The 22,491-nt window shown below is 43.4% G+C and overlaps 1 protein-coding gene, 1 long non-coding RNA gene, 1 pseudogene and 1 gene segment (V, D, J or C); 3 read left to right on the plus strand and 1 right to left on the minus strand.

Annotated features, from left to right (window-relative positions):
* LOC146643092 (Ig kappa-b4 chain C region pseudogene) overlaps positions 1–22,491 on the minus strand; it is a 137,350-nt pseudogene that overhangs the window by 77,923 nt on the left and 36,936 nt on the right. The window lies entirely within an intron of this gene.
* On the plus strand, positions 354–5,004 carry LOC146643097 (zinc finger CCHC domain-containing protein 18-like). Its single transcript, XM_085395318.1, has 3 exons — positions 354–1,497; positions 1,581–1,661; positions 2,150–5,004. Exon 3 carries the CDS (start codon positions 2,662–2,664, stop codon positions 4,339–4,341), a length of 1,680 nt encoding a protein of 559 aa, XP_085251444.1. The 5' UTR covers positions 354–1,497; positions 1,581–1,661; positions 2,150–2,661; the 3' UTR covers positions 4,342–5,004.
* LOC146643098 (uncharacterized) lies at positions 8,312–10,415 on the plus strand. Its single transcript, XR_014909230.1, has 3 exons — positions 8,312–9,443; positions 9,527–9,607; positions 10,096–10,415. It is a non-coding gene; the product is annotated as an uncharacterized LOC146643098 (long non-coding RNA).
* Positions 14,669–15,301, plus strand: LOC146643099 (Ig kappa chain V region GOM-like). The segment is given in 2 exon segments: positions 14,669–14,737; positions 14,931–15,301. Coding segments are annotated over 2 exon segments (360 nt in total).

Below are 22,491 nucleotides of genomic sequence, written 5' to 3' on the forward strand. Positions count from 1 at the left end.
AGGAATGAAGTGACTGGTTTCTCCCCGTACGAACTGATGTTCGGACGCCAACCTCGGTTGCCAGTTGACCTTGCATTCAACCTGCCAGTGCAAGAGGAACAACACTCATCTCACTCTGAATATGTGCAAAAACTCAAGTCACGTCTCAAAGAAAGCTACAAGTTAGCTATGGACAAGGCTGCAAAGATGGCTCACAAGAACAAAATGAGGTTTGACAGACATGTAACTGCATCAGACTTGGAAGCTGGAGATCGGGTATTGGTCAGGAATGTCCGTATCCGGGGCAAACATAAGATTTCAGACAAGTGGGAACACACTGTGCATGTAGTGGTGAGAAGGGCAGGCAACCTCCCAGTATATACAGTTAAGCCTGAAAACAAAGATGGTCCCCTAAGAACACTACACCGGGATCTGTTGCTACCATGTGGCTACCTACCTGTGGAGGAAAGCAGTGAGCATGTACAGAAGCCAGTGTCACGCAGGCCAAGAACCCGTGCAAATCCAGCGCTAGAGGAAGAGAACTCCTCAGACGAAGAAGATGATTTGCTCATTCCTGTTTGGTTGAGTTCCCCTGTCCACACAGTGAGTGAGAGTCCTGTAAATGTTCCTGATATTGACAACCCACCTGTTTTTGACAGCCAATCTGATTTTGGCAACATACCTGATATGCCTAACAGTACTACAGATGATACTGAGTACTTATCTACCAATGGAGTCACACCGACCGAACAAGTGGATGAAATAACCTTAACTGAAACTGACTCACCTGTTGATGACCCAGACGTCCAAGAAAGGCAACTTCCATTTCAGGAGGCTGGCACCAGAGGTGCGAATTCTGAGGAGAGAGTGGAGGAGATAGTCCCAGTGGATACAAGGGAAAACATGGATACAAATGATTCTGTAAGGAGATCTGAGAGAAACCGTCGTCCGCCACGACGGCTTGACTATACGGAGCTAGGCAATCCTCTGATCACTGCAGCAAAATCATTCTTGCAAGGACTGTCTTCAGCTTGGGCCGATGTCATCAGTGATGGTGAAGAGCCTGCTTCGCCCTCTTCCTTGACCCGTCAAATAATCATCATTTAACTGTCTACCATGCACAGGGACGTGCATGAGTTCAGGAGGGGAGGGTGTAGCCCAGATGAAAAATATCATACTTATTCTCTTTATATTAACTGTCCACATCAACAAGCGTCGTATTTCCTATGACCATTGAATGCACCTCTCAGTTCACCCCACGTGAGGGCACCTAGCTCAGCAACCAATCAGAGCCTACCCAGGCCGCATTGACCCTGTCAGCCAGGAAGTGAGGTGGAGGTGCATGGTGTCCCGGGTTTTTCTTATCTCAGCAAGAGGAGTGGAGGCATCTGCTACTCAAACCGAGAAATCCACGGACAAAAGAGAGGAAAACTCAGGATTGAGAGGAAGGAAAACCAGCCTACTTACCTGCTGGAAGTCCGGAGTCGAGTGGCTGGATGAAGGAGAGAGGCAACGTCGGTAAGACGAGTGTTATTCTGATGGAAAAAACTTGTAGAGACTTACCGTCGCGATCATGCTAATGCTAGCTCGGTGTCTCACAGGCTAACCACTCACCTTTCATCCGGAGAGCTGCTGCAATTCCAACGCCAGTGTGTGTTGGGCTTTTGTGAAACAGAGCAACGGTGAGCAACATGTTCTTAGCTGCTCTAAAGCTAAATTTTGTCAGTTCACTGTGAGTTTAAAGTAATCTAGAGGGTAATTTTTAGTGCATTTCTCTCTCACGAATAGGCCTATAGCGTGGAGAAATTAAGCACACTGCTTTAATGCCTCTGAACTGAACTCATATGTATATTTTGTTGCTTATTTGCACATAGTTCTGAATTTGTTATGGTGTATTGTATTTTGAGTGTCAATGGTTACTTACCATAAGTATTGTTTAATTAATGTTTACATGAATAGAGAAATATTTGAGCAACTTAGATGTTTAGTTCTCATATTTGATATGCTTGAAAATTGAATGTTGTACAACAGAACTGTGAGATTTGATAAGATTTAAGATGTTGATGCAATGAATATGAGGTGATGCAATATTTTGATTTTGTATTTTAACCTTAAACAATGCATCTGAAACAGACTGATTAGAATGTACATTTTATGACCTGGATTATAGGTCAGGTTTTTTGGAGAGGACGGAAAAGTCCAAGGACCAGGACGATATTCTGGTTGTGATAGATGGCGAGCCAACCACTTTGAGGACGATCTACCCCAAAGAAGATACACACCACACACTCATACATTCCAGTTACATTCACAAGGACCTTTGAAGTTGGCTATCGCCAGCTTAACTCTAAATTCTTAAAGGGCCCCAACGAGTACTTTTATTTTGTTGAGTGTGCACACTATTTATTTTATTTTATACTTTATCTGTACAAATTGGACAAATACCTGTTATACTTTGTAACAATACAAGAGTGGCTACTCAAAAGTTAACATTGTGTCCAGGTCATTATTGCTGCTCAATACTTTGGCTCCATACGAATTTGGTGTCTTCTGATTCTGGCCAGGGTCTTATTACGAGCCCAAGTAATTATTGCGCTGTAATTCACCTTTATACCTTAAAGTTGGTTACAGAAGTGGCGAGCCAGCCAGGAGCCAATTGATTTGAGCATCAATATTGAGGCAATGACCAGCATGGATTTCATACAAAAGTCTGGTGTCAAAATACCTAATGCGGTTGTTGTCGCTGGGATAACACAGGTATCTGAGAAAGATGAACAGGTCATTGACTTTCTGAAACAGTATGGTAAAATCACAAGAGTCCTTTTTGTTGATGATTCACTGTCCAACTTCTACCAAAACCTGATCGTAGAATACTCTAGCAGTTCAGCCTTAGAAGGTTTAGAACCTCGTTTACCATACACATACACAGCACAAGCTGATCCCAGCGTTGTCTATGAAATTAAAACACTCAGTAGCATGTACACTACCACGGTTGGGAGTAATGTTACAAAAACCTACTTGGCGGAACTCAAGGAACTAGCCAAGCTGAGTGGCAAAGACTACGGTGAGGTGCTGAAGGAGATGATGTGTCAGATTGGGGAGGATGTTGAAGCCATGCGACCTACCACTGAAGAACCTTCTCCCACGTATGTCGAGACCACTGTTGTATCTCCACCCGCTTCTAAAGAGCGACAGTGTCACACCTCACATTCAGATGTTACACCAAGTGATACTGGTGCCACTGATGATGTTCCCCTCACTAATGGAAGGAGAGCAGCGTCCCTCTCAGTAAGTGACTTGAACCCACCTGACATTCAGAAGGTTGTGGTAGAGCATATCGTACGAAGGCAAGATCTTGTCCCACACATCCAGTCCCAGGTGAGACTCCGTTCCTTCTCCGGTAAGGTTCCCAGACCTAACAATGAAACTGATTATGACACATGGCGCACACAAATTGAACTGCTCCAAAATGATCCCAGCATGTCCCCCCTGCAAATATCCAGAAAGATCCATGAGAGCCTGCTCCCACCAGCAGCTGATATAGTTAAGAGTTTGCGGCCTGAGTCACCACCTGTGACTTATTTGCAGCTTCTAGATTCAGCCTTTGGCACTGTAGAAGATGGTGAGGAACTTTTCGCTCAATTCCTGAACACCCTTCAAGATCCAGGTGAGAAGTCATCCACTTACCTTCACCGGCTACAGCTAGCATTAAACAGAGCCACGAAGAGGGGGGGAGTCGCATGTGAAGAAGTGGACAAACATCTACTTAAACAGTTCTGCAGGGGATGTTGGGACAACGACCTACTCAGCGCCCTGCAACTTGAGCAAAAGAAGAGCAGCCCACCCCAATTCTCAGACCTGTTGTTAATGATTCGCTCTGAGGAAGATCGACAGCAAGCAAAAACTAACCGTATGAGAAAACACATTGGCACCACAAAGCAGAGAACTCAGTTACAGTTCCAGGGTGCACATGTTTGTGAACCAGAGGAGAAACATGGGAGTAGCATTGCTGCTATTGAGGATCTGCGAAAGCAGGTGGCGAGTCTGCAAAGTCAACTAACTACATTCATGTCACAGAAAAAAACAAAGTTTGCAAACAGCAAGGACCCTGCAGGGAAGCCGCAGAGTAAGATGTCAAAGCCACATGGTGTAGATGGACGTATGCAAAGACAGACTTCAAAGAGGCAAAGGGGCAGACCCAAGCCCTGGTATTGTTTCAACTGCGGTGAAGATGGACATATCGCTCCATGCTGTGTTGACCCCGCTAACCCCAACCTAGTAGCAGAAAAAAAGAAGCAGTTGGAGGAGAAACAATGCCAGTGGGAAGCGCGAGATTGTACAGATTCACCTTTAAACATCTAACAGTTCCTGTTGTGGGACAAACAGGAGCTGAGGAGAGTCAACAATGTCCCTCAGACGTAAACAATGGTGACAAAATCACAGCTGAGGTTAACAAAGTAAGTACCCCAGCAAAGACTGTCAAAGCACAAACATGTTCTGGCTTAAACCATTCAGAGCAGAACCAATCTTTCCAACTCCCTAAACAGTTGATTGGTACCAGAAGTACAGCTCAAGTGACTGTGAGAGGTGAAGAAGTCAACTGTCTTCTTGACTCAGGCTCCCAAGTTACCACTGTTCCTGAGTCATTTTACCAGCAGCACCTTTCAGAGCAAAAGATCAAGCCACTACATGACCTCTTAGAAGTGGAAGGTGCTAATGGCCAGCTAGTGCCTTACTTTGGCTATATAGAAATGACCATAACTTTTCCAAAGGACTTTATAGGTGTTCCAGTAGATGTAAACACACTTGCTTTAATCGTCCCTGACACTTCACAATCCCTCATGCTCATAGGCACAAACACCCTAGATGTACTGTTCGACATCTACTCAGAGACTGACTTAGCCAATCGTCAACCCCTCCCACATGGCTACAAAGTAGTCTTCAAAATCATTGAGTTGAGACGGAAGCAGACAAGTGACACCCATCAGGGGGTAGTGAAGCTACTTGGCAAGATGCCTCAAGTCATTCCAGCTGGTTCAACTGTAGTGGTGGAGGGAGTCGCCCTTGGCGAGGGCCTTCAGGATGAAAAATCAGTTGTAATTGAGTACCCATCATCGTCCCCCTTGCCCGGTGGCCTGCTACTTAAAGCCGGTCTGGTGGACTTTCCCCAGCGGCGGCCCCACAAGTTGCCAGTTGTTATAAGCAACGAGTCTGACCACGACATTGTCATCCCTGCCAAGTGTACTATTGCAGAGGTTAGTGCTTATCAGACCATCCTATTAAAGGAACACAACAAGACCAAACAGTCAGAACTATCCCAGAGAACTCCAGACACTCCGTCTTTCCAAGAGCCCACCATAACCTTCAATTTTGGTGACTCCCCAGTTCCATTGGAATGGAAACAGCGCATCACTCAGCAGCTCAGCGGCATGCCTGAGGTGTTTGCACAGCACGACCTGGATTTTGGCCGGACGGACCAGGTGCGACATCATATAAAACTTTCGGATGGCACGCCTTTCAAACTACGTGCCCGGCCAATCCACCCACGGGACATTGAGGCTGTCCGGAAGCACATTCAGGAACTCCTTGATGCAGGAGTTATTAGAGAGTCAGAGTCCCCATTTGCGTCACCCATAGTGGTAGTCCGGAAAAAGAACGGCCAAGTCCGGTTGTGCATCGATTATAGGCGTCTAAACCTTCAGACTATAAAAGATGCGTACAGCCTTCCGAAGCTAGAGGACACATTCTCAGCCCTCAATGGTTCACAGTGGTTCTCTGTTCTTGATCTAAAATCAGGGTACTACCAGATCGAGGTCGAAGAAGCAGACAAACCGAAGACGGCCTTTGTGTGCCCTCTCGGCTTCTGGGAGTTCAACAGAATGCCTCAGGGTGTAACGAACGCCCCCAGCACGTTCCAGCGGTTAATGGAGCGGTGCATGGGGGATATGCATTTGAAGGATGCATTGGTCTTTCTTGATGACGTGATAGTATTCTCCCGAACCCTTGAGGAACACGAAGAAAGACTCATGAAAGTGCTCACTCGTCTAAAAGAGTTTGGGTTAAAGCTGTCACCAGAGAAATGTGTCTTCTTCCAGACTTCAGTCCGTTATCTGGGACATGTGGTCTCCAGAAATGGAGTTCGGACTGACCCTGAGAAGATTTCGGCCCTTAAAACATGGCCTGTCCCACAGACCCTGCGAGAGTTAAAGTCGTTCCTTGGTTTTGCTGGGTATTATAGAAGGTTCGTTAAGGGGTATTCCAGCATTGTGAAACCTCTCCACAACTTAACTTCGGGGTACCCACCTAGCCACAAGAAATCAAAAGTAAACGCAAGACAAAGTGCACATCAGTACCATGACCCAAAAGACCCTTTCGGAGGTCGCTGGACGCCAGCTTGCCAGGAAGCCTTCGAGTCAGTCATCCAAAGTCTCACCACTGCCCCTGTACTTGCCTTCGCTGACCCCCAGAAACCCTATATACTGCACACCGACGCCAGTACCACCGGGCTTGGTGCTGTATTGTATCAGGAGCAAGAGGGACAACTTAGAGTCATAGGCTATGCAAGTAGAGGGCTGTCACGGAGCGAAAATCGCTATCCAGCGCACAAGTTGGAGTTTCTGGCGCTCAAGTGGTCAGTTACAGAAAAGTTCAGCGACTATCTCTACGGCAACCACTTCACTGTTGTAACGGATAGTAATCCGCTGACTTACATTCTGACTTCAGCAAAACTTGACGCAACTAGCTATAGGTGGCTAGCAGCACTGTCCACATTCTCTTTCAAACTCCTCTATCGTCCAGGGAAGCAGAATGGAGATGCGGATGGATTATCACGCAGACCACACGGAGGGCTAGCGGACGACCTGAAATCACAAAAAGAGATTGAACGCATACAACAGTTCACTCAAGATCACCTTTGTGATCCAGACAACATCAATGCTGTAAATCAGTCTGTGGTGAAAGCAATCTGTGAGAGGCAGTTCACCTACAGCGTCAGTCCTGACAATGAAAGAGAGGCAGATGCAGATTGTGTTGCCTTGGTGGAGGTGCTTGCTGTGTCTCCTAGTGCTGTACCTGATAGCTATGGGCAAGAGGAACAGTTTGGAGGTCTGCCAACCATTCCCCATCTAACTGAGGCAGAGCTGGCAGACGAGCAAAGAGCCGATCAGTGTATAAAGCATGTTATTTCTCAGATCGAATATGGGGACACACCACCTCCAACCGTGCGCACACAGTTCCCTGAGCTTCCACTGCTCCTCCGAGAGCTTAACCGTCTTGAGCTCCGCAACAATGTCTTGTACCGGCGACGCCAAGAGAGGTCCCAGAAAACCTACCAGCTTGTACTTCCAGCTGAGCTTCGCAACACAGTTCTCACCAGCCTGCATGACCATATGGGTCACATGGGAGTCGACCGTACACTGGACCTTGTAAGGTCAAGATTTTATTGGCCAAGGATGGCTTTGGACGTGGAAAGGAAAGTGAAGACGTGTGGCAGGTGCGTGCGGAGGAAGGCACGGCCTGAAAGAGCGGCCCCCTTGGTCAACATTAATACGACACGACCTCTTGAACTCTTGTGCATGGACTTCTTGTCCCTGGAAGCTGACAGGAGTGGAACCAAAGATATATTGGTGATCACGGACCACTTCACTAAATTTGCAGTTGCTATCCCAACACCTAATCAAAAGGCCCGCACAGTGGCAAGGTGTCTGTGGGAGAACTTTATGGTACACTATGGCATCCCAGAAAAATTGCATAGTGACCAGGGTCCAGATTTCGAGTCCCGCACAATCAAGGAGCTCTGTCAGGTGGCTGGTATCCACAAGGTGAGGACAACCCCATACCATCCTAGGGGCAATCCTGTGGAACGATTTAATCGTACCTTGCTTGATATGTTGGGAACTCTCCGTGATCAAGATAAGTCCTGTTGGCGTGACCATGTAAGACCCCTGGTCCACGCTTATAACTGCACCAGGAATGAAGTGACTGGTTTCTCCCCGTACGAACTGATGTTCGGACGCCAACCTCGGTTGCCAGTTGACCTTGCATTCAACCTGCCAGTGCAAGAGGAACAACACTCATCTCACTCTGAATATGTGCAAAAACTCAAGTCACGTCTCAAAGAAAGCTACAAGTTAGCTATGGACAAGGCTGCAAAGATGGCTCACAAGAACAAAATGAGGTTTGACAGACATGTAACTGCATCAGACTTGGAAGCTGGAGATCGGGTATTGGTCAGGAATGTCCGTATCCGGGGCAAACATAAGATTTCAGACAAGTGGGAACACACTGTGCATGTAGTGGTGAGAAGGGCAGGCAACCTCCCAGTATATACAGTTAAGCCTGAAAACAAAGATGGTCCCCTAAGAACACTACACCGGGATCTGTTGCTACCATGTGGCTACCTACCTGTGGAGGAAAGCAGTGAGCATGTACAGAAGCCAGTGTCACGCAGGCCAAGAACCCGTGCAAATCCAGCGCTAGAGGAAGAGAACTCCTCAGACGAAGAAGATGATTTGCTCATTCCTGTTTGGTTGAGTTCCCCTGTCCACACAGTGAGTGAGAGTCCTGTAAATGTTCCTGATATTGACAACCCACCTGTTTTTGACAGCCAATCTGATTTTGGCAACATACCTGATATGCCTAACAGTACTACAGATGATACTGAGTACTTATCTACCAATGGAGTCACACCGACCGAACAAGTGGATGAAATAACCTTAACTGAAACTGACTCACCTGTTGATGACCCAGACGTCCAAGAAAGGCAACTTCCATTTCAGGAGGCTGGCACCAGAGGTGCGAATTCTGAGGAGAGAGTGGAGGAGATAGTCCCAGTGGATACAAGGGAAAACATGGATACAAATGATTCTGTAAGGAGATCTGAGAGAAACCGTCGTCCGCCACGACGGCTTGACTATACGGAGCTAGGCAATCCTCTGATCACTGCAGCAAAATCATTCTTGCAAGGACTGTCTTCAGCTTGGGCCGATGTCATCAGTGATGGTGAAGAGCCTGCTTCGCCCTCTTCCTTGACCCGTCAAATAATCATCATTTAACTGTCTACCATGCACAGGGACGTGCATGAGTTCAGGAGGGGAGGGTGTAGCCCAGATGAAAAATATCATACTTATTCTCTTTATATTAACTGTCCACATCAACAAGCGTCGTATTTCCTATGACCATTGAATGCACCTCTCAGTTCACCCCACGTGAGGGCACCTAGCTCAGCAACCAATCAGAGCCTACCCAGGCCGCATTGACCCTGTCAGCCAGGAAGTGAGGTGGAGGTGCATGGTGTCCCGGGTTTTTCTTATCTCAGCAAGAGGAGTGGAGGCATCTGCTACTCAAACCGAGAAATCCACGGACAAAAGAGAGGAAAACTCAGGATTGAGAGGAAGGAAAACCAGCCTACTTACCTGCTGGAAGTCCGGAGTCGAGTGGCTGGATGAAGGAGAGAGGCAACGTCGGTAAGACGAGTGTTATTCTGATGGAAAAAACTTGTAGAGACTTACCGTCGCGATCATGCTAATGCTAGCTCGGTGTCTCACAGGCTAACCACTCACCTTTCATCCGGAGAGCTGCTGCAATTCCAACGCCAGTGTGTGTTGGGCTTTTGTGAAACAGAGCAACGGTGAGCAACATGTTCTTAGCTGCTCTAAAGCTAAATTTTGTCAGTTCACTGTGAGTTTAAAGTAATCTAGAGGGTAATTTTTAGTGCATTTCTCTCTCACGAATAGGCCTATAGCGTGGAGAAATTAAGCACACTGCTTTAATGCCTCTGAACTGAACTCATATGTATATTTTGTTGCTTATTTGCACATAGTTCTGAATTTGTTATGGTGTATTGTATTTTGAGTGTCAATGGTTACTTACCATAAGTATTGTTTAATTAATGTTTACATGAATAGAGAAATATTTGAGCAACTTAGATGTTTAGTTCTCATATTTGATATGCTTGAAAATTGAATGTTGTACAACAGAACTGTGAGATTTGATAAGATTTAAGATGTTGATGCAATGAATATGAGGTGATGCAATATTTTGATTTTGTATTTTAACCTTAAACAATGCATCTGAAACAGACTGATTAGAATGTACATTTTATGACCTGGATTATAGGTCAGGTTTTTTGGAGAGGACGGAAAAGTCCAAGGACCAGGACGATATTCTGGTTGTGATAGATGGCGAGCCAACCACTTTGAGGACGATCTACCCCAAAGAAGATACACACCACACACTCATACATTCCAGTTACATTCACAAGGACCTTTGAAGTTGGCTATCGCCAGCTTAACTCTAAATTCTTAAAGGGCCCCAACGAGTACTTTTATTTTGTTGAGTGTGCACACTATTTATTTTATTTTATACTTTATCTGTACAAATTGGACAAATACCTGTTATACTTTGTAACAATACAAGAGTGGCTACTCAAAAGTTAACATTGTGTCCAGGTCATTATTGCTGCTCAATACTTTGGCTCCATACGAATTTGGTGTCTTCTGATTCTGGCCAGGGTCTTATTACGAGCCCAAGTAATTATTGCGCTGTAATTCACCTTTATACCTTAAAGTTGGTTACACCTACCTAAATCTGAAACCAATGAAAATAAGATGTGATCATCCTCCTGACAGACCGTGGTCTTTTTCTTGTGTTAAGAGGTTTAGTGAAGTGAGTTTCTCTCATTTTGCTGTGAACACTAGAAGAGATTAACTTCTATATAAGTTGATTAAAGCAGACCTGTAGTCTCTCATCTGCCTGCATTCCTGTGTTTGTTCTGTTAGTCTGTTCTTAACATCGTGTCCACTGTCGAGCTCAATTCTGTCGTCATTATTTTAGTCCAGTTATTGTCCCGCTGCCTTCTGTGAGTTACTCAGCCTCTGTTTTGTGTGCTTTAACTCTCAGACTCCTGATCTCCACCTCATCCTGACAATTAGAGATCCTCAGCTAAGTCTCCACCTGCTTCACCTCTGCCACCACCAGCTTCTAGACTCTTCTCTGCTTTGGTGCTTCATCACAGTTTCACTGACATATAGTTCATTAATCAAACTTCAGTAAATCTTCTCTTAAACTTGATTTAAATGATTTCTGTTTAAACATACAGATGACACCCTGCTTTTTAATTTTACTTATTAGGTTTTTATTTTTATTTTGGTCTGGTTTTACAAATATTACAAAATCTTAATTTTTTAATGTGCATTTATTAAACTCACAGAGTCAAAGAACATGTTTTCTCGGTACGTTTTTATTCTTTTAAGAGTTTGAAATATCAGCTTTACAACAGACACAAAAGGATGAAACTAGAGGAGATTGTTGCTCTGATTGTTGTCATTATGAGATGAAAATATGACTATTTAATGAGTTTATTTTTTAAATCTGCAAACACAAAGAAACAAAGAGACAGAAGAAAATCAACATCAAAGACTCAGTGATTGACATCAGGACTGGGAACACTGGTCTCTCCTCAGTATCTCTGAGACCGGAGTGTGGGAGCCCTGGGTGGCCTCACAGGTCACAGAGCCCACCTTCCCCCACTGGTCTGCAGTGAGCGTCAGGGTGCTGCTCCAGCTGTAGAGGCCGTCATTCTGCAGCACTCCAGGAGTCCTGCTCTCCTCCCCTCTGATGCTGCTGCTGCCACTGCTGTCGCTCGTCTTCCAGGACAGACTCCAGTCTGAGGGGAAGCCCTTGTTGGCCACACACATGAGCGTGGCCTTCCCCTGCTCCAGCTCTGCACTGGAGGGACCCAGCACCTTCAGGGCGGGGCGGGTATCACCTAGGAAACACCAATCAGGTTAGAGGACAGGAACCACAATTTGAATTTCTCCATTAAGAAGTTTCTGTCAGGTGTTTTTTCTGCTCCACCAGTCATTCACTCACACATTGTTTCACTTCCCTTTCAGAAACCTCTCATGCATATCAGCACAGAGAGAATCATCACACAGTTTGAGCTGAAATATGTTCAAACTACACTGGAAATAAAAGAAGCAGATGTGGAAACATTTACAGCAGAAGCTTTAAAATGATTAGAAGTCTAAATCATGGACGACTGAAGACATTAGTGGACACAAGCACAGAGCAGCTACTCATTCATATAGATTTGAAATGTTATTGAACAGCTCACATGATTTCAAACTAAATCTGAAACATCTGACACGATAAAAACATCAGAAAGCAAACTTTGACTCATCCAAACAGCAGCTGATGTGGTGGAAATTTACAAACTAATCATAAGATGATGAAGTTTACTCTTGTCTACATTTTACTGTGACAGAAATGTAGATTAAACAAGAGAAACTCGCAGAGCTCATCTGAATTAGTCCAGTAAAAAGGACAAACATCAAACACTAAATTATTTAAAAAAGAATACTTTTCTCTCATCTAAGCAGCCTAACAAGTAGTTATAAAAGAAAATGATAAAACATTTAATAATAAACACAGTTTAATTAACTTACTTCCAACATCCAGTCTGGTTCCTCCACCAAAAGTCCACCACAGTGATACAAACAACAAACAAACTCAACAAAATCATTCACTCCTTCCTTTTCAGTTTTACCAACTGATCTAAAAAACAAATGAAATTATTTCATTGCTACATATTTAAAGAAGATATATTTTTATTTTGAATACATGAGTTTTGAAAATGGGACTTCTTCCTCTGATGATATCAAATCAATCAGTAATGAAATCATCAATTTAAAATGGAATTTTAAACTTGATTTAATATGTGTCAGTATAAACTGAGACCTTTTTGATTCTCTCAAATATCTTTTGTTTTTCATTTTTCACGTGATATACAGTGTAGGTTAATTGTGATAAATCCATAAATACTGAAAAATACATGAAGACATATTTGCCTCCAATAAACTGAATATATATATACATTTTAAAACTAGTGTCTAGTTGGCACTGAAAGGAACATCTTCAGTGCTCCTTGGCACTGATTCTCAAAGACTTTGAACTGTACTGGAGGGATGAGGCCCTTTCTCCCAAATCATGCAGACAGAGAGCTCTGTCTAACACATCGGCCCAAAATCTCCTTGACATTTAGATTAAGCTCTAATGATTGTAAAACACATAATTTCACATAATTTCCATCCTCATTAAAGCATTAACTGATCCCTAGTGTCAGGGGCTGAGTCTGTGACCCTGTGTTTTGAGTTTATTTAGTTTTTTTGATTTCTTAGGTTATATTAAAATATATGAAGTTCTTGTGGTGTTATGCTTAGTTGGGGTTTAATTGAAGTTTAGCCTAGTTGTGTTACCACCTAAGTCTCCTTGTTTGTGAGTCTTTTCCTGTTTTCTGTGTTAGTCTATCATATGTTATCATGTCTATGTCTCTCCATGTTTCCTGTTTTACTTTGAAGAGTCTAGTATTCCCATGTTCATGGTGTTTTGTTTCCCTGTGGCATCATTATGTGTATTCCAGTCAGCTGTTTTCCCAAGTGTTTCCACTTTCCCTGATCACCTCCTGTGGGTATTAGGTCTGTTTTCCGTCCCCCACATCACGCCAGGTTAAAAGGACGTATTTCATCATTCTGTTCAGGCCATGTTCATGTTTTCTCATCATCGTTTCTTGCATGCTCCTACTAATCATATTCATATCACTTTAGTTGACATAGTCTAGCTTTTCCCAGTTTAGCTTGTAGTTTTAGTTTACTCCCCCTGTATGCTTTGCCTTGTTTTTTATTCCTGTGGGGTTTTTCCAGCCAAATAAAGGGCTCTCCTTTTGTTTAAACTTCTCTCTTCTTCTGTGGTGCACTTGGGTCCACTCCACAAACACACCGGCTGCTCAGCCGTGACACATAGTTCCTCCTGTCATCTTGGAAAAGCTCACTCAACTCAAGATTGAAAAGTTTAATGACACTAGTGATCACTCAGAACAAATAATAGATGTCGTTTAAGTCTTCATTTATGAAAAGGATCTACATCTTCCTCTGCATTCTTCAGTAAAATCTTGGCTTTTTTATATTTATTGATATGACACTGACAGCATGAGAAAGCTTTTTAATATTCAACAGCTGGGAAATCTTTGGCTCACAAAATCGATTAACTAAAGAAAGAGTCTTCTTTAAAAGAGCAAAACAGACAAAAGAACCTTTTTCTATTTAGTTTTGTTAAACGTCAGGATAGGATCAGAGATGAGAACTTTTTAAACAGAGAGCTGATCCAGACTTGCTGTATTGGGGTGATGGTCCTGCAGATCGACACTACGTCTTTACTAGGTTATGGATTGGCAGTGGTGTGTGGGGTTGTAGTATCAGGGCTGATACATTTTCAAGAAAGGTAACAATTAATGCATTTATGTATATGTTTCAATAATTATTTATATTCATGACTACCACAGCATGAGTCATCACACACTCTCTGAAAGTAAATGATGGAAGAAATTGGAAAAGAAAAATTGGTCAAGTTTAACCTTTTAAACGCAAATTGATAAAACATTGTGGAGATTTGGATACTCAAGTAAATATACATGTTCCTGTGTGCTGAAATATCTTTAATTAATAAATGCAAGTTGAATAAATAAAAATACAAAGTAAAACAAAAAAGCACTGCACTAACTAAAGGACGAACGTGTCACATGACGAGGAAAGATGACTGACTCTGTGTGTTTGCATATGTGTCCTGCCTCTCTGCTCACAGCTGTTAAGAGGCCAGTGTTGATCAGTGGCTGTCCAGGCCTTTCAGAGCCACTCACACACCAGCAGCACAATGATGATGTCACTGACTCTACTGCTGGCCACCCTGGGGCTCCTTGTTCAGGGTGAGACTCTCTGTGAAAACTTTGCTTCAGCATGCAGCCAGGTTCACCACAATGATGTTCTGCTATGATGGAGAAACTCTGAAACCAGCAGCACTGACCTTCTTCCATCTGTTCTCCGTATTAGAGAAATGATCCTCGAATGTTTGGATGTTGGTCATCTTTCTCTAAACTTCTCCTCTTTTCATGTTTTCAGGTTCATCAGCAGAAATCGTCCTGACTCAGACTCCTAAAGCTCAGTCTGTTGCTCCAGGACAGACTGTCTCTATCAGATGTAAATCCAGTACATCTATAGGTGATGACATTAACTGGTACCTTCAGAAATCTGGAAAAGCTCCTAAACTCCTGATTGAGGATACTACAAATCGTCAGTCTGGAGTTCCAGATCGTTTTCGGGCAACAGCAGTTCAGACTGACTTCACTCTGATCATCAGTGGAGTTCAAACTGAAGATGCAGGAGTTTATTACTGTCAGCAGCGTAACAGCTTCCCACTCACACAGTGATACAACGCCGTACAAAAACCTCAAACAGCTGAAGAGGAACTGATCAACAGCTGTAGGTACACAATACACCATAAAATATACAATTTTAAATACAGCGACATAACAATCTGAACAGATGGGTTAACATAAAAAACACTGAAATAATAATTTGCTTTTTTTTTCATATATTTCACATTTGGTAAATTAAACCAATTGTCAAAAGTTTATATCAAATACTTTTTAAAACCTTCCAACTCTTACCTGCTCTGTGTTTTGACCAAAAAATTTGATTTTTTTTTTAATTTAAGTTTTCATCTATTTATTTGACATTTAATAATTCAGTAATAATCTGAATGAATATAAAATAAAAGTGGACGTGAGAACTTTGTAAACAGTCCTTAAAACATAAAAAATGACCTGTGATGACTGAATTTTTCCTTTAGAACTAATAATTTAACCACTGTTACTATTGTACACAAAGTCAAACGTTTTGCACATGTGAAAGATATTTATTATTTCAAAGTCTTAAAGTAACCATCTATACGACGATGGATTATGGATGAATCTGGAGCGTGACAGTGTTAGAAACTGCAGACTGAAAACAGGAGTGTAAAACAATGCTTCAACTGGGAACACTGGTCTCTGCTCAGTGTGAAGGAGCACTGGATGACCTCACAGAGCCCACCTTCATCCACAGGTTTGCATTGAATTCAATGAACTGTCTTTCTGCAGCACACTGGGACTCCAGACGTTTCTGTCAGGTGTTTTTTAATTTTTTTTATCTGCTCTGACAGTCACTCGCTCTCACTTTGTTTCACTTCCCTCTCATGCATCAAATCATCAAGTTTGTATTACTTGGAAACAGGTAAAGATAAGAAGTCTCCATCAGTCCTTCACATAGATTCCAATCATTCTTTTTTGAATTACTTGTTTCCAATATGTCCAGGTTTAATTTTGAATAGAATGATTTAATTCACTCCACCAGTAAAAGTGTCACAATCCAGGTGGGATTGGATTTTGTTTTCTTCTATTTCTTGACATTTAAATCAAATCATTAAAAGGCTAAATATCCTCTGCCTCTAAAACCCATTAGAGTTCATCAAAGAGCAGACCATGACCAGTTCTGACACCAACAAAAAGATGGAGGAGTTCCCAAACATCTCATTAACTATGCTGACACTCTAGAATCAGGGATTCCAGCTCGTTTTACAGGCAGTGGATCAAACTCGGACTTCACTCTGACCATCAGTGGAGTCCAGGCTGAAGATGCAGCAGTTTATTACTGTCAGAGTCTTCACTGTTCTAACAGTCAGTGGGTGTTCACACAGTGAAAAACAGAACAGACTGAACAGAAACTGAAGTGACTGCTGAAGCTGGAAGAAACTGCAGAGACTGATACAGTTCACAAAGGACACACACACACACACTTCATAAATGGTTAATGGTGCTTCATTGAAAATTTATTTAAAAAATGTTTGAAACCAGATTACTGTCCCTGTCAGAGGTCATGAATCGTTCACATTCTGTTAATTTCTTGCCTTTTACCTGATTCGCCAAATTTGAAAGAAGCCACCTGACAGAGAAGGAGAAAATGCTTAGTGAACTTTGACCTGAGGTTCACACTGAAAAATATTATTCCCAACTGAATCTTGCAAATTTAAAGATCTGAATGAAAAACAAAAACTTTCATGAAACTTCCACAGCTTCTACAGTTTCTGCTCAAAAGTCAGTTAACTACTGTGGGGTTATCGTGGCTCAAGAGTTGGGAGTTCGCCTTGTAATCGGAAGGTTGCCGGTTCGAGCCCTGGCTTGGACAGTCTCGGTTGTTGTGTCCTTGGGCAAGACACTTCACCCGTTGCTTACTGGTGGTCAGAGGGCCCGATGGCGCCAGTGTCCGGCAGCCTCGCCTCTGTCAGTGCGCCCCAGTCGATGGCAGCTACTGTGGCTACAATGTAGCTGCCATCACCAGTGTGTGGATGACTGGTTGTGTAAAGCGCTTTGGGGTCCTTATGGACTAGTAAAGCGCTATACAAATAAAGGCCATTTACCATTTTACTTGAAGGTCATTTTATTGAACTGAAGCAACAGATGGAACAGTCTCACCACTAAGAGCTGAGGTGGAGTTTTGAGTCATAGCACCTGTCTCTGTTTTTGTCTCTGTATCCTCAAAGTCCAGAGGACAGATCGTACGGTTATGGTGTAACCTTGGTTCTCTTAGTGAGAGACCATCTCTCCACACCATTTAGTAGGTGACTTAATTATCCTATGAGTGGAAAACAACAAACAACAGCAACAACAGGGTGGGAAAGCCACAGCGCGGGGCAATTCAAACTCCTCGGCCAGTACAGAAACAGACGCTAACGCTAACAGCATGGACGCACTAGCAAATGAAGTTACGGCGGTACAAGCCTCTATCGACTCGCTATCGCTTCTCTACATTCAATCCTGAGTGGGTACGGCCAACGAATTACCGCCATAGAAGAAGGAATGAATGAGTTCGACAAGAGACTAAACAGCATGGAGACCTCCCAATCCTCGCTAGCTAAAGAGAATGAGGCTTTAAGAGAGAAGGTGTCGTACTTGGAAAACTACACCAGACGGCCGAAATTAGCATTGTGGGGATACCAGAGAATGCGGAGAGCCCACGACCAACGGAATTCATCACCAAACTACTTCTTGATGTGCTTGGGGACAACAACTTCGAGAGGCCACCATCAGTGGATAGAGCCCACAGGAGTTTGGCTCCTAGACCAGCAGATGGCGACAACAGATCACGTCCGTTCATTGTCAGACTCCACCACTTCCAAACCAGAGAGCTGATCCTACGTCTTGCCAGACAGAAGGGCCCGCTCCTATTCAACAGATCGAGATTCCACATATTTCCTGACTACAGCCCAGAAGTCAACAAACAACGAGCAGCCTTCTCCGAGTCCAAAAGGAAGCTCCATACTGCAAAGGACATGTTCGGTCTCTTCTACCCAACCACTCTGCAGTTCACACACAACGGGAAATGCGTGAGGCTTACCGACCCTGCAGAGGTGCTGACCTACATTAATAATAATATCGCTATTGATGACGAACGACCTGGCTCGCATCCTGCAGAGACTGGTGATTGAGGTAATGGTTTTCCGTATAGTAAAAACTATACGTTGGAATGTGAAGGGTATGAACCAGGCAATAAAGAGAAAAAGGGTCCTTTCTCATTTACAACATCTTGGGGTTGGTATTGCCTTCCTACAGGAAAACCACCTCAGGAATTGTGATCAGTCTAAAATTCACAAAGAATGGGTGGGCCAAATGTTTCATTCGCAATTTAATTGTAAAGGCTGAGGAGTGGCTATACTCATCCATAGAAAAATTCCTTTCATCCAATAGCGTTTTTTGATACGGGCGACACGGGTGGTTACCCAGGGCGGCATCATGGGCATTGGCAAAAAAAACCTCAAAAAAAAATTGCTCGTACTCATGCTGCCCCGACATCAGCCAGCACATATTGAGAATGCATAGGCACCGATCGAGACTGAGACACTGAGCTGAGACAGTGTCCTTCGCCCTGCCAGGCTAAGTAAACAGTCTTCCAGCCAACCCAGGTGGCCTTGCATGGAATGGGAAGAACAGTCTAAACACAGTCGTTATCAGAGTGTTTTGTTCAGCTCCGGCCTTGCAGCTGGCGCTGAAGGGGTATCCACATGAAGTGATGGTGGTTTTTACTTTAGTGCCAACAACTCATATGAATTTCAAAGCTGTTCTAACAGTCCAACACTGGTCTCTCAAACTCCCGTTGGAGAGCCGCGAGCTTCTCCATGATGTTATCAACCTTACGCTCCGTGATGTTGTCATTCTTGTGCTCAAAGAGCCGATTCTGAGAACTCACGACCGCAGTGAGCTGCTCCAAGATGTGATCCAGTTTGTGCTCAGAGGTCTTATTCTGAGTATTCACGGCAGCCGTAAGCTTCTCCAAGATTTTATCTGTGCTGCACTCAATGAGCCCATTTTGAGAACTCACGCCTCGTCCCATCGTTTCAATCCCAGCGGGCAGCCTTGTGGGGGTTTGAACAACCGGTTCCGCTTTCTTGATTCTTCGATAAGTCAGGGCCAAGCCAGCTCCGATCAGCAAGAACCCTGTTATCATGGTTCCGAATAGGTAGATATCTTCAGCGTCTTCGATCGACAGTCCCGCCAGGCACACGACCCTCCAGTTATGCCACCCGTCCATCATGTATCCGGCAGGAAAAGTACCTCCAGGACACTGGGGCTCACCCGAGCCCAGACTTCTCGTTGAGAAAGGGGTGTCAATTGCATTCAGGGACCAGTTGATCAAATCCATAATTCCTCTTTTAGGTTTTAGAGAACAGACTGTGAGAGAGTGTTCCAGGGAAAAGTACTACAAAATACACGAGGCTAGACAAGGACACAAGAGGCTAAGCAGGGAAGCTAAGGGAGAGGAGGAGAAAAGTGCGGCCGCCTTTGTCAAGAGCAAGAGAGATGATTTCAGGCATTACTTGATTACATACCACAGTCTTTTTTCATGTCATTCAATTGAATGGTTTCTTCATTTATGTAGAATAATAAAATGCCTCATATAAGACAAGAATTTATGGAAAGACCAAAAAATATAGGTGGGCTCTCACTGCCAAACCTGCGCACATATTATTGGGCGAATCTTAATACCATCTCTCTATGGCTAAAGGACTGGAATGATCAGATCCCTGCGTGGCTACAGGTTGAAAGGGTCACAAGCAGGCACAACTGGAACAACTATGTAGGAAATTTGGTCTGACTAATAACCATTTTTTGCGATACTTGCAAATCAGAGATTTTATACGTAAAAAGGTTGCTAATTTTCCTACTCTCCCCCGTACTTCCTGTTTGGATTCTATACTAAGGGTCAATGAGATGAAGAAAGGCAGAATATCATTTATCTACTCTCATATTATGGATAGTTGTAATCTGTCTATTTCATACATTCGAGAACAGTGGGAGAATGATTTGGGTGCCCAGCTGTCTGACGAAGAGTGGGATTTGGCTCTTACCAGGGTCCATTCGCCTTCTATATGTTTAAGACACTCCTTAATACAATTCAGAGTGTTACACAGGTTACATTTTTCAAAAGCTAAACTAGCTAAAATATTTCCGAACATAGACCCATCGTCTGATAGATGCAAACAGACTTCCCCTTCGTGGCAATTTTTGGTTGTTTCTCAGGTGTAGCGACTTCTTACAGAGGGTCATTGCCTTTTTGTCATTATTAGCGAGATGCCTGGTTTTATTTAAATGGAAGTCTACTGCTGCTCCATCACACCACCACTGGATAAGGGATGTTATGCAAAATGTCAAACTGGAAAAAGTCAGATGTACTCTCAACGGATCCATCGGCAAACACAACATGGGACCCTCTGTTAACATACAACATAAACAACCTACCTGGCCTGGAACTGGAACCTTGAATGTTTTGTTTGCCCTAGAACAGTTCTGTAAAAACAATTTATTTTATTTTTGTGTATGTGTGTGTTTTGTTTTGGGTTTTTTTTGTTTGTTTGTTTCCCTTTTCCTGTCTTGATATTATCTGTCTTTATCATCTGTAAGGATTGTTGTTTTGTGGTTATCTGTAAAATAATAATAATGCTATGTATAATAATTGATAAACTACAAATAAAGTGTTAAAAATGCTGGGTCACAGACTCAGCCCCTGACAGTGGGCCTGTTTCAGAGCAACGTGAGTGGAGCTGTGAGTTCTGCTAGTGGGTGACCCCGCTGAATTTCCTGGCAGTTGCAAGCGGCCGGAGTTACTTCATAACTGGATTTAGCAGAGAGAAGATGACTGGACGGATCGTATGTTGGGTGGCGAGAAAATTGCTAGAAAGTTTTCCGGGGCTTCAGTCGGGCTTCAGTCTCTCGGAAGCGACACCATGACATTGAGTATGTTTGAATTTCTTGGATTGCCGGAGGGAACAACGATGAAGAAGAGCTGGGTGTTCTTTGTCTGATGTGCTGGCGGATGAGGTATTCGCTGAGAACAAACTTTCTTTACACATAAAAGAGAACAAAACAACTTGTAGAACTGGGGGAACATATAAGAACCGGAGGGAGGATGTTTAGAGCCTTGGTCCCGCTCCTGAAAATCATATACTTTACTTCCAATTAAGGAAGGGCATCCTGGTACAAACTAACCTGAGGAAGGATCTAGAGATATGCAGAATGGAAGTACTGTCTGAAAGAATAAAATGAACAGATTCAAAAAAATAAGATGACAGAAAAAAATGCACTTGGTATTAACTGCATATTTTGTATTTCTAATGCACATAATTACATACATGAAACACTGTGCAAAACAACAGCATAAAAACAAACAAACAAAACAAAAAATCCATTGACTGTGTCAGTCAGTCAGTTCATTTCCATAGAGAGGCACTTTGCATCAGCAGCACCATGCTCCAGTGCTCTGGGAGAGTTTATAGTCCTGAGAGTTGAACACTGGATGACTGACAGCTGTCCTTCATCACAACAGAAGCCACAGAAATCCTCCTCATCAAAAACATGACTTTGATCTGCATCCTCATCTGGACTCTCCTCTGCTGCTGCTTCACAGGTAAAGTCCAGAGAATCAAACTCCTCTCCTCTATCAACATCTCTCCCTCTGAAATGAAGCCCACAAAACCATGAAGCTGCTTTATGTTTTTGTCTCTGTGTCCTCAGAGTCCAGAGGACAGATCACAGTGACTCAGCCTGGAGCAGTGAGCTCTGCTGTGGGAGGATCTGTGAGCATCAAGTGTAGGACCAGTCAGGATATTTATGTTTCTAGCATCTATCACTATTTAGCCTGGTACCAACAGAAAGATGGAGGAGTTCCTAAACTGCTCATTTACCATATTAGCACTCGACAATCAGGGATTCCAGCTCGTTTTACAGGCAGTGGATCAAACTCTGACTTCACTCTGACCATCAGTGGAGTCCAGGCTGAAGATGCAGCAGTTTATTACTGTCAGAGTTTTCACTATCCTAACAGTCAGCGTGTGTTCACACAGTGAAAAACAGTCGTACAAAAACCTCCCTCAGTCAGACTGAACAGAAACTGAAGTGACTGCTGCAGCTGGAAGATACTGCAGAGACTGATACAGTTCACTGAGGACACACACACACACACACACACACACACACACACACACACACACACACACACACACACACACACACACACTGACAGATACTCGCTGTTATCTCTTAAACAACTACCATCATTTTCCACGTAGTAAGGAAAAGTTGAAGAAAGTCTA

This window comes from Rhamphochromis longiceps, linkage group LG22 (assembly GCF_057381845.1).
Source record: "Rhamphochromis longiceps isolate RC_006_pf linkage group LG22, R_longiceps_female_GT1.1, whole genome shotgun sequence".
Classification (NCBI taxonomy): domain Eukaryota; kingdom Metazoa; phylum Chordata; class Actinopteri; order Cichliformes; family Cichlidae; genus Rhamphochromis; species Rhamphochromis longiceps.